Below are 18295 nucleotides of genomic sequence, written 5' to 3'. Positions count from 1 at the left end.
TGGTACCATTTCCAAAACATCATCTTCAAAAATTCCCTCATCAGTATGATGATTCAACACAATTTTCAAAATCTGAAATTTCCTCATTGCAGGTTTGGCATCAAGTTTGAGATGTGAAGAAATTTGCAATAAATCTGATTTCCTCAACTGACTAATTGTCTCAGAGTCAGGGGACAATACAAACTTCTCAAGTTCAAACACCATTTTGAACTGGAATATATTTCACAAATGGTCTCAAATGTCAAATGAATTCTATCCCGGACGAGCCCCAAATTTTGTTACGGTTAAGAATTTTCCGAATTTTTACAGTATAGCGAACTCTTGTTGTCTTGGTGTGAGAGAGAATCAACTATCGCAGAATGTCAACACAGCAGATATATGACATTTATAATTTTCATGAATTCCATGGAAACAATTCAAACTTAGTTTAAAAAAACAATGAGTAACTCTCAGATTATTTGTCCTTTCAAACATGTGGGGACTGGGGGATATATCATCTTCTGATGACTCTTGTTCCTACAGTACTCATACTTTTCACTACAAATCTGAGAAGAGTAAAGGCCAATAGTGAAAAGTCTTTGAAAAGAGAGCTGCAGATCCTGTTGGAAGGATTTACATACGAATTCAACAATTGGCAACTGTTCATTGGAAATGTATACATACAAAAGGCATGCCATGGCAAGTGTACAACTGTTATTTCCCTTACTAAATTCTCCTGGATATTATCCACCTGCCATGTAATATTTTTCTGCAATACTTGGTAGATGTATCAGTCAGAGCCTAAACTGGTGCTTTTTGATATTTACAGGTTTATGATTTTCATGCTTTCCATGGAAACATTTTGGACTTAATCTCAAATTGACAGGTGTGTTTTGTTTCCGGAGCATAACTCAAAAACTTCTAAATATCTGCCAGTAAAACTTTCTAGATATGTGTGGCAGACCCCAAAGTGGTGCCTTTTGATATTTACAGGTTTTTGTGATTCATCATTTTCTGGGTTTCCATGGAAACAATTTGGACTAGTCTCAAAATGGAGGAAAGGGCCTCATTTCCGAAAACTATTTAATATCTTTCAGCAAAACTTAGCATATATTTGAGGCAGACCACAAGGTGGTGCCTTTTGCTGTTTACAGATATGTGGCATTTATATTTTTCATGAAATCCAAGAAAACAATTCAAACTTAGTAAAAAAACATTAAGTAACTGTCAGATTATTTTTCCTTTCAATTATGTTTTGGCTGGTGGGATATGTCATCTTCTGATGACTCTTGTTTAGTTTTATCAGTATTCCCAAGTGTCCATCGTTCAAAATACATAGCAAAGTTATTTGAAACATTTTGTAAATCATCATGCGCGTCTGCTAGAGGGACAGAGGGATAGGCTTCGTTTCTGGGGCAGAACTCAATATCTTTCTGCAAATCTTGGCAGATATTTAAGACCAAAAAGTTGTCCCTTTTGCTATTTACAAAGTTTTGGCAATTTTATTTTTTCTGGTTACCATGGAAAGAATTTGAACTTAATCTCAAAAGGATTGATGGGCTTTGTTTCCAGTACAGAACTCATAAACTGTGGTGGAGACCCTAAAGTGATGCCTTTTGCTATGTACTGATTTTTGTGATTTATCATTTTCCCACTTTCCATGGAAATAATTCTTTGTCTCAAAATGGAGGGATGGACTTCATTTCCTGAGCACAACTCGAAAATTATTTAATATATCTTGGCAGATATGAGACAGATCTTGAAGTGGTGCCTTTTGCAGTTTGCAGATGCATGGCATTTATATTTTTCATAATTTCCATGGAAGTGATTCAAACTTAGTCTAAAAAGCCATCAAGTAACTGTCAGATGATTTGTCCTTTTTGGACAGTGGATATGTCATCTTCTGATGGCTCTTGTTTTGAAGACTGTACTTTCTTTATACAAGATTGAGAGACAAGAACAGAAAGATGGGAAAGAATGGAACAGTCTCAATAATTAGGAAAAGCGTTTTGATTGACAAATGTACCACTTATCAATTTATGCACTGAAGGTTAAGTAATACATTGCAGTCATGAAGAAAAAATGAATGAACATTAACAGTCCAGTGCTGCAAGAAACTGTCACAAATGACAAGTGTTCCAAGGTCAAGGTCCCAGAGCAGTCAGTATCTTGAGTGGCCACCATTAGCATCAATGGTTGAATGCCATAGACAGGACCGCATTCCAGATGAAATGCATGGGAATGAGTTGGTACTCTTCCCTCTAGGCCACAAACAGAGCAGGTAATGTCTGTGGCTGAGGGTCATGCTGTCGCACATGACAATCCAATTCATCCCAAAAATGTTCAATAGGGTTAAGATCCAGTGAGGGCCAGTCAAAAACCTGAACATTGTTCAGGGCAAGGAAGTCACTGGTTATTCTTACTGTATGCGGCCGAGCGTGATCATGCTGAAAAATGTCAAAAACTACTACCTGTTCGTTTCCTTTTTTTTTTTTTTTTTGAGTAGCTTATTTTAAATATGTTTTCAAACATGTTAAGGTCCAAGAGAGAAACTTGAAAATATTTATGTGTTTGAACAGCTACAGAGCAAGATATCAAGAGAGGTTGACCAGTCATCTTTTTGTTGACATTTAACTTCATCTTGAACTGTAATCTTCACTTTCATTACTTTTTGAGTAAGGTTTGATAATTTGAGGCATGTGATTATGCCACCTTAGTGACAAGGCTTGTTCCCTCGTTTTCTGTAAGTTTTGCAAAAGTCTCGTATATGTTATAAATTTCAGTGATACAGCAGAAAGGTGAGATAGATTAGTCCTAACCGTGATGAAAAAATATAATATTTTAGTCATGAGAAACTTATGTGGTTTTGCTTTTTCCAGTATTTTTGTTTTATAGTGCTATCTTGAAAAGTGTAGTGTTAGTCAACATCAAGGAATTATTAAAATGACATCTGCCCTCACACCAATCACCCCTTATATTTCAGCAACTGACATATTATGTTACCATATATAACATTTATATCCTATGCAGCAGTCAGAAACACTTATTAAAAACAAACCAAGTGAGCTACAATGCCTTAATATATGAATAGAATTAAATAGAACTGTGTGAATCAACTTCAGACCCGTAAGTTTTCACTAATAAATAATGTATTTTGTTTAGGTATTCATGCGACACAGTGTTTTGGAACCATTGGAGGATCTTCGTTTCCAGTTCTTAACAATCAAAGTGATATGCATACAGAAACACTGGCGAGGATTCTGGCTCCGGAAAGGTTAGATTTGCTCTTAAAAGAATATGTATGATTTACCATTTCAGTCTCCTATTTCATTCAGAACTAATTTCAGTGTTGAACATGTTAATCTTCTTTTTTTTTTTCTTTAAACACTGACTTGTTTTACGTTACCATATTCAATATTTCATTGTACGGAACTCAGTAATCTGGTGTCTGTCTTCAGTCTATGCCTCAATATTTGATTTTGAACACTATAACCATGAAACGTTTTAGAATGTCATGAAGCGTATGAGTGAGTTAAGCTCTGCTTTTAGCAGTATTCCAAGAGTATGACTGTGCTTCCCACATTGTACCCATGTGAGGAATTAAACTCAGGTCTTCAACCTGATCAGCAAACACTTTAACCAATGGACTACCCCACTAGTTCAAGTGTCAAAAGTAATGTGAACAACTTGGATACAAAGAAAGCATAAAACCAAAGCAGGATGTAAACCCTGATTATGTTACTTCAAGGTTTTTTCCTTTCACCCACTGAGCAATGTAAAATGGTGATGCATAGATGGATTCATGCATATGTATGTATTATCTGTATACATGTATTCAGCTATAGTTGTAGATCAGTTTCTTACCAAAATGAATCAAAATAATGAATCACAGGTTGTGGACAGATATGAAACAGTATACTGAGGTGTGATTACTATTTACAGAGAACATATGAGAAAGGCGTGCACCACAATGGTATCACTGTATACTAGATAGTGCCATCCATGCTGTGAAATACAATTAAATTCTCAGTTGCCCTTCCCATCAAGTTGAACCTGTCAGGTATATGGTTATAATAACCACTGGGCTTCTTCTTACAGTAAATATGGTACATGCTTTGTCACTTTATTTTTCAGGTTTTTTGGAAAAAAAGCATGCTGTATTGATTCTGCAATTCAACTTTCGTTGCTTTCGCAGCCGACTGGTATTTTTGAGGAAGAGGAAAGCTGCTATAACAATTCAGGTATTCTTGACTTTCACTGCCTGGAAATGTACGTCTCCACACATTTTCCCTGAAAATATATTTTTAAAGCAGACTACTAGCGTAAAACTATTTTTTTGATATATGGAAAAATGCATCCTAAGAATCACTTTCCATTGTAAAATTTTCACAACTTGGATTTCCGCCTATTATGGAGACACCTGACTGTTAATGAGCAGATTTTGGTATCTCGTGACATGATGTCAAATGTGAAGCCAGTTGCTTCCTCTTCGGTTATATTTGACAACTTGACAGTGGCCATGGATTCTGAAGCTGTGATACATGTTCCCTACGTTTATCCCCTGGCATGTAGTGTGAGGGGATATAGTTGACGCCTCATCTGTCTGTCCGCCGTTCATCCGTAATCATTTTGTTTCCGGAGCAGAGAAAACCATTCAATGTTTTTAGACCTAACTTGATAGATATAATAATCTCAACCTAGGGTTGTGCCTTTTGCTATTTAAAGAGTTTTGGCATTTTTATTATCACCCCGGCATGCAATGCGGGGGATATAGTCGACGTCTCATCTGTCCATCATCATTTTGTTTCTGAAGCATAACTCAGAAACCATTCAATAGTTTTAGAGTAAACTTGATAGATCTAATAATCTCAACCTATAGTTCTACCTTTTGCTATTTATAGAGTTTTGTCATTTTTATTTTATATTTTTTTTTTTATTCTACCATTGAATGTTTTGGTGTTAGTCGAATGGTGGGGTGGGCTTTGTTTCCGGATTAGAACTCCAAAACCATTTAAGGATTGACTGTGTATTTCTTTCGTTGCATTGAAGTATGAAACTAAAAACCAATGTGCAAACTGTATGAATCCGCGTAGCTGATTCTTACGAAAGTTTGCACATTGTTTTTTAGTTTCATACTTCAATGCAACGAAATAAATACAAAGTCAATCCTTATAATTAAATTCAGCAACAAATACTATACCCTGTTAACAATATTTTCTTTAAACATAATCAAATTCATCGAAACAGATATCTTTGTTACCACCGATTAACATTTTCGGTGTAAGAATTTGGTAATGGCGTGACATGACTCAGGTGACTCATTTACATAAAATGACATGCCTACCAAACCATTAGCCAATCAGCATAGAGCATCCCCAAACAGCTGTCAATCAACCAAGCTAACATCGGTCGGCCGAATCAGAGTGGAACAACTCGACGTGACGCGTCCCGGTATCGGCAAAGTTTCAAGTTCAAACGTTTGAATTACTACCCGCGAACTGAAAGAGACAGTTTGAAAAGTGAGAAATGGAAATGAAGCCCGATGATATGAAGTTAGTGGAACTGAAATTGTAGTATTTGCTTAAGTAGAAAGAGGCTGTGATGTGACTGGGATTGCGATGCCATGAACTGATGTTCCAACGTGCGCATGCTCCTGTCGAGGCGTTGCAACGTTATTAACGTTCACGGATAATCTTGAGTTGTTTGTTTATGTTAACCACAATGTATCACTTCAATGTTTACTCAAAGTTCATTAAGGTACCCGAGTGCAAGGGAATTCCCTCGCTGTAAAGGTATTCCCCGACATTCCTCAGGTCAGAAAGTAGCCCGGTTCGGTGGGCGTGGCTTATTTTTTCAGATTCATTGGGGAATGAAATCAAAAGAAATGTTCCCAGTTAACCAATCAGATTGCCAGAATTTTAATGAACACAATAAGAATTTAATTATTCAATATTTTTCTGCAAAACTTGGGAGATATGTTTGGCAAACCCCAAAGTGGTGCCTTTTGCTATGTACAGGTTTTTGTGATTTATCATTTTCCCAGTTTCCATGGAAATGATTCGGGCTTAGTCTCAAAATGGAGGGATGGGCTTCGTTTCTGGAGCAGAACTTGAAAACTATTCACGATCTTACAGCAAAACATGGCAGATACTTGATGCAGAACAGAGACTGGTGCCTTTTGCTATTTACAATGTTGCAAGGCATTTTTATTTTTCCTGGTTTCCATTGAAACAATTCTGACTTTGTCTCAAAATGGAGGGATGAGCTTCACTTCCAAACCATTTCATATCTTTCAACAGATCATGGCAGATATATGAGTCAAATCTTGAAGTGGTGCCTTTTGCTGTTTACAGATATATGGCATTTATATTTTTCATGACTTCCATGGAAATGATTCAAACTTAGTTTTAAAATAAAACATCAAGTAACTGTCAGATGATTTGTCCTTTCAAATATGTGGGGGCCGGGCGGATATGTCATCTTCTGATGACTCTTGTGCTATTTACAGATTTTTATTTAATTTCCCCCCCGGCATGTAATGTGGGGGGATATAGTCAACGCCTCGTCTGTCCGTCCGTCCATAATCATTTTGTTTCCGGAGCATAACTCAGAAACTGTTCAATATTTTTAGACCAAACTTGATAGATATAGATATATCTCAGTCTATGGTTGTGCCTTTTGCTATTTACAGATTTTTGGCATTTGTATTTTTTTTGTTTTTCCAGGGAAAATTTTGGTGTTAGTCTCAATATCTGTTAGTAAAACTTTCTAGATATGTGTGGCAGACCCTAGAGTGGTGCCTTTTGGTTTTTAAAAGTTTTTGTGATGTATTTCCTTTTTTTCTTGGTTTCCATGGAAACGTTTCGGACTTAGTTTCTCAAAATGGAGAGATGGACTTTGTTCCCCGAGCACAACTGGAAAACCGTTTCATATCTTTCAACAGATCTTGGCAGATGTATGAGACAGATCTTGAAATTGTGACTTTGCTGGTTACAGATATATGACATTTATAATTTTCATGAATTCCATGGAAACAATTCAAACTTAGTCTAAAAAGACAATGAGTAACTCTCAGATTATTTGTCCTTTCAAACATGTCGGGGCTGGGGGGATATGTCATCATCTGATGACTCTTGTTTGTTTTTCCATGGAACATTTTGGTGTTAGTCTAATGGTGGGGTGGGCTTCGTTTCTGGAGCACAACTTGAAAATTATTTCACATCTTTCAACAGATCTTGGATATATGACATATGAACAGATCTTGAAGTGGTGCCTTTTGCTGTTTACAAATATATGGCATTTATATTTTTCATGACTTCCATGGAAATAATACATACTTAATCTAAGAAAACATCAAGTAGCTGTCAGATGAAATGTCCTTTCAAATATGTGGGGGTCAGGGGGATATGGCATCTTCCGATGACTCTTGTCTTGTTTTGTACTGTTATTTTAATTTTCTTCAAATTGCCTTTTGTTGTTCAGACATGGGATTCCCTGATGATCTTAATTTCAGGCACATTTCTATCCATGAAATAGGTTTTCTTGTTTCCGTTAGTTTTACTTGAAACCGTTTTTTCTTTGGTTTATTGTTCTTAGTATTTGGTGATTTTTCTTTGGAAACTGAGTTCCTCCAAAGTTCGAGCGACTGCATAGACACAACTGTGAACTTCATGTAATGAACAATCTGCTGAAAGTTTCACAGAAATAATGTCATTTAATAAATCATTTTCGGAAAGATCAGCAACTGAAGAAGAGGAAGAGTGAGGGAAAACATTTCGGGGCCAGTTGCCTTTAAGGCGGTTTGTTTCAGAAAGAGCAAAGAGGTTCACATGGACGTCCATAATAAGTGTGGGATCTGCTGCCACTTGAGCATCATACTCATGCAAAGGTTCATGATGGGCACCAGTTTCGGGTTGAATTGGCTCACGGGGCATAAGATGATTAAGTTGCTGAACTTGGTCTCAGAGATTTTGCTCCTTCAGGTAAGCATGCATGGGCATGGCATTGTCCCAGTTTAGCTTAAGCGATTTGCCATAGATATGTGGATTATCAGGCCATCCAGTCGCCATCGCACAGTCAAATAGTGTTGATTTGAGATGTTTTGACCAAGATATTCGTGGTTGGGTTCTATGCATTCCCCTGGGGCAAGTGTCATCTCCAGTGTGGTTGGTGTCAGTGCCGGAGGAAGGCTGACTAGGCTGCGGAGTTGAATGATGGTTTACTCCTTGTCTATCTGTAACCCAGTAAAAACCAGCTTCGGGAGGTCAGCCCTAACTGGCTGATGTACGTTCAGTGATTAAATTCCCCTATCTAGGCCCACCGCAAAGAGGCGTACATCATCAGGCCCTTATTATTATTATGTTTTACAGAGTAAGATTGAAATGCAGCAGAGAGGGTTCGGGTGATCCTGGCACAGTCAGGCCGGTAAGGCTCATCATCCACTCAGGGCCCTCGCCCCCTCTACACGCAGCCCAGACAGCGAATGGGACTTCTCCCAGGAAACACTGCCTAGTCGAACCCACCAAGAACTTTTCGGAGAATATGGAGGCTCCCCAACACTGCAGCCTTCTGCATTACCCAGATTGTCAGAAGGGCTGTGCTTCCGGTGGAGAACCCGGGCACTCTCCTGATCTGCGCTACCAGATCAGGAGGTACCAAACCAAGGGCACCGAGAACAATGGGGAGCCTGACGACAGTGTACTTGGGATGCAAGCGAGACATTTCAAAGGCGAGGTCCGCATATTTATCATGCTTTTCCAGAATCTTGCCAATCACATTGCTGTCAAAAGGGACAGAAAATTCAATGATATAAATAATTTCATTGGTTTTGTCAAAAAAGGACAAGATCAGGTTTGTTAGCTGGAATTCGTCTCAGGCTGTATATTGGCCTATTCCAGAGAAGTTTGAAAGCATCATTTTCCAGGACGCCCTGGAAATGTTCAGGGTCGTACCATGGATGGACCTCGAGGTCAAAGCCACAGGCATGGCGGAGACGATAGTAAAAGCAGCAATTATTATGTTTTACAGATTAGAATTAAAATGCAGCAGAGAGGGTTCAGGTGATCCTGGTTCGGGTGTCAGGCTGGTAAAGCTCATCATAAGCTCAGTGCCCTTGCCCCGTCTACATGCAACCCAGACAACGATTGGGACTTCTCCCAGGAAACACTGCCCAGTCAAACCCACTGCAGCCTTTTGCATTACCCAGATTGTCAGAAGGGCTGTGCTCCCGGTGGAGAACCTGGGCACTCTTTTATTAATGTTTTGACCCATTTTATTGCCTGTTGTGTTTGAAGACCTTTTTCTGCGTTGTCTGTTCACTGATCTTGAACTAATTACTGGTTTCACTATTAGTTTCAATATCTGGGCTGGCCATTATGTCAGGCACACACAAAACAGCATCTACCAGCATTACATGAAATGTAAGTTGTACTTTGATAATGTCAAAGGTGACCTGTATCAGGGAACATCCATTTGATTTGTATTTATTTTGTAAAATGTCGATTTATATACCAAGCAACACTGATCAATCTCATTGTTTTCACTTTCAACCCATGTTATTTACATTTGAATGTTTTCAACAAAACGAATTATTTGTTTACTTTACATTTCAAACAATGTACACATATTAAGTATCCCTCTTCTCCATCATCCCTCTTCCCATCAGTGTTTGTTTTATTGTCAACAATGAATTTGTCATGAAAAAGCATAACTAGTATATTTTAAATATTGGCTCAACTTTTCATGTGTGTAACGTACATTTCTCTTCAATGTCCCTTTCAAAAAAGAAAGTATGTGTAAAAGTGATATGCTCTAAAATTTCACTTTTATCTTTGTTTTACATTTAGACTGATAACTATTCAGTTATTCAGTTCTACAAATTAAATAACCTACAAAGTTAATTACTCACTGATGTGGAATTGCAGATATGCTAATTTGTTGCTTTTGGAACTTTTTACTTCAGAGCTATATGCGTGGTGTTCTGGCAAGGCGAACAGCGCTGATGTTGCGAGAAGAGAAAAGACTTGATGAAAAGAGAAGGCGTGAAGAAGAACAACAGCTTCTGAGAGTGCAAAAAGTCCAAGAAGATGAGTGCTCTATTCAGAAAACAATCAGGCAAGCATGATTAACTTTATGCATATGTTTTCTCATTTAGGTTTTCACTTCGACAGAAGTAGCCTAGAAATCTCTTGGTCATATCCACGATTTAAGGAAATTGGTCATGTTTACCAGTTTTGCCCATTTCCTGACAAATATTCACAAAATGGCTGTTTTCCACACCCGCACACACACACCCCAACACCCCCCCAAGTCTTAATGAATCCAAGTAAAGCATTACGAGGAACCATTTCTGTTCCTGTGTTGTGCATACTACTCAGCTATACATTGATTAGTTTTAGCAAAATATCCACTGTGTTCACAATACCAACAAGGGAGAAAGAAATTGTAGATAGATGAAATGCACAAATTTCCTTCCTTGTGGGAGTGCATCCAACTGCTTCCTATCAGCGAGAACTGCCTTTCTTGATTTGAGTCAACGCCTTGTCTGTCTGTCTGTCCATCAGTCCATCATTCTGTAATCTTTTTTTTTTTTTGTTTTACCATGGAATGTTTTGGTGTTAGTCTAGTGTTGGGGTGGGCTTCATTTCCAGAGCAGAACTCAAATACCGTTCATTGTTTTTTATCCCCCCGGCATGTAATGCGGGGGGATATAGTTGACGCCTTGTCCGTCCGTCCGTCCGTAATCATTTTGTTTCCGGAGCAGAACTCAAAAACCGTTCAATATTCTTAGACCAAACATGATAGACATATTAATCTCAGCCTATGATTGTGCCTTTTGCTATTTACAGATTTCTTTCATTTATATTTTTTTTTGTTTTTCCACTGAACATTTTGGTGTTAGTCTTATGGTGGGGTGGGCTTCGTTTCTGGAGCAGAACTCAAAAGCCGTTCAATATTTTTCTGCAAAACTTGGTACATATATCAATCAGAACCTATAGTGGTGCCTTTTGCTATATACAGGTTTTTGTGATTGATTATTTTCTTGTTTTCCATGGAAACATTTCGGACATAGTCTCAAAAGTGAGAGGTATGTTTCGTTTTCGGAGCAGAACTCAAAAACTTCTTAATATCTGTCAGTAAAACTTGGCAGATATGTGTTGCACACCCCAAAGTGGTGCCTTTTGCTATGTACAGGTTTTTGTGATTTATTATTTTCTCGGTTTCCATGGAAACGTTTTGGGCTTCGTCTCAAAATGGAGGGGTGGACTTCGTTCCCAGACCACAACTCGAAAACCATTTCATCTTTCAACAGATTTTGACAGATATTTGAAATTGTGACTTTGCTGGTTACAGATATATGGCATTTATAATTTTCATGAATTCCATGGAAACAATTCAAACTTAGTCTAAAGAAACAATGAGTAATTTTCCGATTATTTGTCCTTTCAAACGTGAGGGCCGTGCGGATTGTCATTTTCTGATGACTCTTGTTGTGATTTATTGTTTTCTTGGTTTCCATGGAAGTGTTTCGGACTTAGTCTCAAAATGGATAGATGCCTCAAATGCAGCATAAGCATGTGGTCAAGAGTGATTCCCCACAGGCGAGCACACTGCTCTGCTCAGTTCGGTCCATCATCACGCACGTCCTGAGCCTCCTCAAAGCTTTGAGGAGGAAGTTCCGGGTTATCAACCCACAGGGTTCAGCACCCAAGCTATCTTGCCTGCTGAACTGGCTGTCCTCTCACACTTGGCTTAAGGTGTTCTGAACAGGTGCTAATCAGCCATTATTTAACCTGAATTCCATGGCACATGCACAGCATGGAGCAGCTTGCTCTGTGGTGAGAGGGTGTAACGGATGGTGAACACTCTACCTCAGTTACAGCTACAGTTAACCAGAAGTTTGACATAGACAACCCACCAATCATTCTGTTAGTCCCTTGTCTCTTGAATTCTGGCAGACACATGACTTATCCAATGACTAACCTAAAGCTCATTATGAAGGAGGGTTTGATTATTTTACCATCCGTGGATTTAGCTGTGGAGGGCTAAATGCCGGGATGGTCCTTGAAGGAAAAATGGAAATGCTGCATGCTCTTTATCCAGATACATTACCAAAGTTATCATTAGCATATTCCTCAGTTGTAAAGGCTGTCCTGGATAATTACAATGAGGCGTTGGCCGAGTCTAATTCACTATAGTTTTTACCCAGGATCCCACAGAGACCAGCCTATGCCGTTCATATGTGAAATCTGCCGGCTATAGTGTGCCTCACTTGGAGCAGGGAATGGTCATAACAATGGAGTTTGGTTTATTACTGCAGGAAGGAATGTCCAAGCTTTCTTCATTACTTATGAGACCATTGCAGTTTTATTACTTTGGCCTCTTTCTTAGGCTATGATTTCTAGCCAATCATGATCAAGTTTTTTACCCAACCAGTTCAACATCACTTGAATAAACATTTTGGATGTGGCTGCTCCGACATTCATTGATATGTTATCCTATTCCCTATGGTTTGTTGAGGGCATTCGGGCCTTGTTCCTTCATGCAGTTGTCCAGGTTTACTTCAGAGTAAAATAGGACACAGTTCAAGAGGTGGCATTGGCACTGGCATATATTGGTTCCTGGATGCATTTTTCAATTTCAAGCGGATGCTGGGACCAGTAAGTGATACATAAGGTTGTATCACTACTCTTGAATGGTTTCAGAGTCTGGATTCATCAAGGAACCAAACTGGGCAGAGTCTAAAGTCTGTTTGTAAGCACCTGGAATATTCTATTGTTTATGCATGGGAAGTCGAGTATTAACCATGCTTGAAGTGAGTGAGTTAAGTTTTACGCATCACTAAGCCATATTCCAGCCTTATGATGGGGCCTGTAATTCAACGACTTGGGATCACTACAGCCAGTGATCAACAACATGAGTATCGATCTATGCAACTGGGATATGATGACATGTTGGATTTACCAAATCATCATGCTTGACCTCCCGACCTCATTATATTTATCTTTAAGGACAAACAGGTGGGACTTAAAAGCCATCTTTTTCACCATTCATTATGTACATGAAAAATTAAACTTCTTAACTTTGTTAGATAATTTACTGTCTAAGGGATTGGCATAAGTGAGTCAAGGTGTTGTCGATCTCTTCTCCACTCAATAATTTGTTACACTTGGCATTGTATCAGGGTGGACTGTCAATGCTTCATATGGGAAGAGTTAATACTCTCAATGGTGGTGCGCCATTTCTGTGGAATGAACTGCCTGTCGCTGTTTACTGCATCTGTAAGCCAAATTTTTGTGTTTTTTGCCCAAACGCTGTTGTTATCCCGGTGCCTCAGGGTAATTAACCCTGGTTGCTTACTTAAATTTATTCTCAGTCAGTTGGGTGGAACTAGATTGGCTCACGGCAATATAACACAATAAAAACAAATCTCATACTCAAGTCAAAATCAAATAAATCACACAGATTCTGTCAATACATGCATCAGGTTAGGCACACGATTTCAGGTGACAATAAATGTAGTTGTTACGGGTTACAGGCTTATTACATGGCGTTGAAAATACAAATATTCTTGCCGAAATTTTCATTACACATCCATGGTTGATTGCATTTAAGACGCATCTTTTGCACTGCACTATTAACTGACACATTACTTCATAGTACTTGAGCACTTATTTTCTGGTTGGATTTTGCAATAATTTTCAGGATTAGCATCTTTATTATTACTGAATGAAAATGGCTAATAATCTTGAAAACAACCTATTGTCAAAGTTGCCTCTTGCAGTTTCTGTTTGTTTGAATGTATTTAGCTCTTATAATTAATAAGAACAATGGCAATGTCAAGTCTGACGTAAAGAAATTATATTTCAAGCCCTTAATCCTATGCTTTTGTATTTTCATTTAGCAATGTTCACGAATAGTGCCTGACCCTCTGACAAATCCTGCAGGTTTGCCATGGATCAGACAGAAGTCAGCAACCTGCTTGCCCCAGTGTCTGGCTGAATATATCACAATAACTTTGTCTGAAGTTATTATTTGTGGCATGTGACATTTGTTCACTGTTTATAAATTTATGTTTACAATGTTTGCCATTATATAATGTTAATAATTTCAATGCCAATTATGAGAAATGTTAAATCTGAAATGTGTGTTTAATTTTAATCTTTGGGTCCTGCGAATTTTCAGTGGGTCAGACAGACATCTGAAACTTACAGGACCCTATGTCCTGTTACTTTGAAACACCATTCGTGAACACTGATTTAGCAGTTTAACTTTGAGGAGTGAGGTGTTAACTCCAACAAAATTAAAAACCCTCCACTTTTTGCTGAATGGTTTATTGTATGTAACAGCAGTCAGTCTATTATAATGCAACTTCAAGTCTTTATTTTCTTGCAGAGAATCTCAGGTGGAATTAGAATCCTTAACAACCTTGATTGAGTCCATGTGGACCCACCGTCAGCCGGCAGTTACTCCTCACTGTCTTGACCTTGACAGCATGTTTGAATTCCTGCAGGAGGAAAAGGCAGAGCGAAAAGCTGTGGACAAGGAGGAGGCACTACATGAGATTAATGAAGAATTTGATGTGCTGGGTTCTCTCCTCACTGATGTTGAAGTATGCCTTCCTTTTTATTCATATTTTGTTGTCAAAAATAAGTGACAAATAATTCTTGCAAAACACGTGTTAATTTGTATATCATATATTTTTGGCTGTTGTTCCACTAAAACTCAACTTAAAATTTTAAAGGGATGTCTTCTTCACTCACGTCTAATCCTCACTTTTTATCCCCCTGGCATGTAATACGGGGGGATATAGTCAATGCCTTGTCTGTCTGTCCATCCGTCCGTCTGTAATCATTTTGTTTCCGGAGTATAACTCATAAACCGTTCAAATTTTTTAGACCAAACTTGATAGATATAATAATCTCAACCTATAGTTGTGCCCTTTGCTATTTACAGACTTTTGGCATTTTTATATTCTATTGTTTTTCCATGGAACATTTTGGTGTTAGTCGAATTGTGGGGTGGGCTTTGTTTCCAGGGCAGAACTCTCAAAACTGTTCAATATTTTTCTGCAAAACTTGGTAGATATATCAATCTGAACCTATAGTGGTGCCTTTTGGTATTTACAGGTTTTTGTGATTTATTATTTTCTCAGTTTCCAAGGAAATGTTTTAGACATAGTCTCAAAAGTGAGAGGTGTGTTTCGTTTCCGGAGCAGAACTCAAAAACCGTTCAATATTTTTCAGCAAAACTTGGGAGATATATCAGTCAGAAGCTGAAGTGGTGCCTTTTGCTATGTACAGGTCTTTGTGGTTTATTATTTTCTTGGTTTCCATGGAAATGTTTTAGACTTAGTCTCAAAATGGAGAGGTGGGCTTCGTTTTTGGAGCAGAACTCAAAAACCGTTCAATATTTTTCTGCAAAACTTGGTAGATGCCTTTTGCTATGTACAGGTTTTTGTGATTTTTTATTTTCTTGGTTTCCATGGAAACGTTTCGGACTTAGTCTCAAAATGGAGAGATGGGCTTCGTTCCCAGAGCACAACTTGAAAACCATTTCATATCTTTCAACAGATCCTGGCAGATATATGAGACAGATCTTGAAATTGTGACTTTGCTGGTTACAGATATATGACATTTATAATTTCCATAAATTCCATGGAAACAATTCAAACTTAGTCTAAAAAAACAATGAGTAACTCTCAGATTATTTGTCCTTTCAAACATGTCAGGGCCGAGGGGATATATCATCTTCTGATGACTCTTGTTCTAAATAGTCACTTACTTCAAAAGACTTACTTTTGAATTTTTGCACACCAAGCAGAACTTGCCATCTATCTCTTTTTTTTTTACAGGAGTCATCAGAAAAGTTACTGCATGACCATGAAATCCAACAAGCACTTGCTGAGGTGGATAAATCTATTGCTGAATTTGATGACAGCAGATCAGCACATGAGAAAAAGGATTATGTGTTGAGAGATGATAGAAATGAATTGCCATCTGTGCCACCTCCACCACCTTCACCACCTCCACCACCTCCACCACAAACTCTTCCATGTCCTTCAGTGTGCATGCCCCCACCCCCATCAATACCTCCACCCCCATCTCCACCCCTACCTCCACCTTCAATTTCTGAGGATCACAGACAGCTACCAGCTCCACCACAATCATATTATCAAACAGATGAGCTGCTTCTTACCCAAACTGATGGGAATGAAAGTTGCTGGAAGACAGATACAGATGGGTCAAGTGTTTATCAAGAAATAGGTCTTTGTGACTCGGGTCAGATCAGTTTATCGAATACACAACCACAACCACCACCACCACCACCACCACCACCACCACCACCACCTCCTCCTCGTAGAGGATCAACATTGACATCAGTTTCCCCAACACATGAAATGGAGGAAATGACTTTGCCATTTCAAATGAGTTTTAGTGAGTATGAATCTCATGGTAATGAAGTGACTGAACTTTCTCCTGATACAGAAGAAAAACTTTCTCAGCTAATGGAACAACATTCTGTAGACATCAGCAACCCACAGACCACTGATACTTTAGACAAACACAACTCAAGTGCCGAGATTGACACTATTCATGATATTTTGGAGTTTGCTGGGAAGTACTTCAATTCACACATAAAAGATAGTGGAGGAACACTTATGAAGACTTTGAAGAAACGAAGACAGTCAGATGCAGTAAGTATGTCATATCTACTTAGGACATTTTTAATTCACTTGACAGCTATCTTATTTATTTCTTCTATGAAAAAAATACTTCTGGAAAGTTTTGTCTCATTTGCTAAATGAAGAATGTTGTTCAGGCATATTCTGTGGAAAGGATGACTTCTGTTTTGTATTGCAATTTATTTCCAGATAATAAACAAAAGTTAATCATTATCCCCGCAATGCATTTTGCAGGGGGTATTAAAATACACCTAGTGCGTCCGTCTGTCTGTCCATGCACATTTATCTTTTCCGGAGCAGAACTTAAAAACCATTCAATATTTCTTCACCAAATTTGGCATGTAGATAGATTTGGTGGTGTATTAGGGCCTTTTGGTAGTTTGGGTATTCTTAATAAAGTATTTTTTTCCATGGCAACAAGTGTGACTTTGACTGAAATTGGTGGATGTGCTCTTTTCCAGACCAGAACTTCAAAATCGTTCACCATTTTGCCTTCAGCAACCCATGCTTGCCATAAATGGCGACTGTGCTTGTTGTAAAAGGTGAATAACGGGATCGGGTGGTCAGGCTCATTGCCTTGGTTGGCACATGTCATTGGTTCCAATTTGCGCAGACTGATGCTCATGTTGTTGATCACTGGATTGTCTGGTCCAGACTCGATTATTTACGGACCGCCGCCATATAGCTGGACTATTGATGAGTGCTGAGTATTGTGTAAAACTAAACTCACTCACTTACTTGTTCACTATTTCTTCACCAATCTTGGCACAATGATAGATCTGGTGGTGTACTGGTGCCTTTTGGTAGTTTTGGAATTCTGAAGACGATGTTTTTTGCGTTTCCATGGCAACAAGTTTTGGGTGGAGGGGTGTGCTCTTTTCTTGTCCAGGAGCCAGTTTCACAAAGCCCTCTTACCGGACCGACCTCGTAAAACAGGCCGTAGACCACCTCTTATTTTTTTTACCCCATTTCACAAAGACCTCGTACATTTACACTGTGTCATAAACAGCCCAAAATTTAGGACGCCGATCGACTTGTTGTAAATGCTTTAAGAGGTCGTAATCATCCCCTAGTACAAAGATGGTGTTAACGATTATGGTACTGCAAGTGATTAAAACATGCTAACTAATAAGGCCTGATAAATTTTGAGACAGGTGCACGATGATTTTGACATGATCTCGAGATATAGATTTCTCAGGCATGTTGTTTTCTAACTGTACAGAACGTTAGAGACCCATAATTTTTGACACAACAACACAAAATCATGATTCACAGCATTATTTGGTGTACAGTATTTCAAATGTGAAAATCGGACAATTACTATGACTATTTAATTTGAAAAATAACATGCTAAGGGTCACTGATATAAGTTTTTCTTGACATTACCAATGAAAAATCTTAAATGCAGCCGATGAATCTAGAATCGGTTGGGATGTTTTCGAAAATATAGTCACACGAACACCTAAGTGCGTTTTCCGCCATATTGGATAGTGTTTACAAAATCTCGTTTTGCGAAGGCCAGTATTGAGACGCCTATTACATTCCATAGTCAGCTGCAACAAATGCATCACTGAATTCGCCATACACGTCAATATGATCTGGTCTTTGCCAGCAATACCAACAGTCAAGATA

At 38.5% G+C, this 18295-nt stretch overlaps 1 protein-coding gene across 1 annotated transcript in view; it reads left to right on the top strand.

Moving 5' to 3' along the window:
- LOC137295441 (unconventional myosin heavy chain 6-like) overlaps positions 1–18295 on the top strand; it is a 468840-nt gene that overhangs the window by 122604 nt on the left and 327941 nt on the right. Inside the window, exons 15-19 of the mRNA XM_067826813.1 lie at positions 3142–3253; positions 4114–4220; positions 9941–10092; positions 14374–14590; positions 15833–16675. Of these exons, the coding sequence (XP_067682914.1) occupies positions 3142–3253; positions 4114–4220; positions 9941–10092; positions 14374–14590; positions 15833–16675 (1431 nt within the window). The remainder of the gene's footprint in view (positions 1–3141; positions 3254–4113; positions 4221–9940; positions 10093–14373; positions 14591–15832; positions 16676–18295) is intronic.

Source organism: Haliotis asinina, chromosome 8 (genome assembly GCF_037392515.1).
Source record: "Haliotis asinina isolate JCU_RB_2024 chromosome 8, JCU_Hal_asi_v2, whole genome shotgun sequence".
Lineage (NCBI taxonomy): Eukaryota > Metazoa > Mollusca > Gastropoda > Lepetellida > Haliotidae > Haliotis > Haliotis asinina.
Note: the sequence above shows the minus strand (reverse complement) of the source record. Positions and strands in the feature narration are given on the sequence as shown.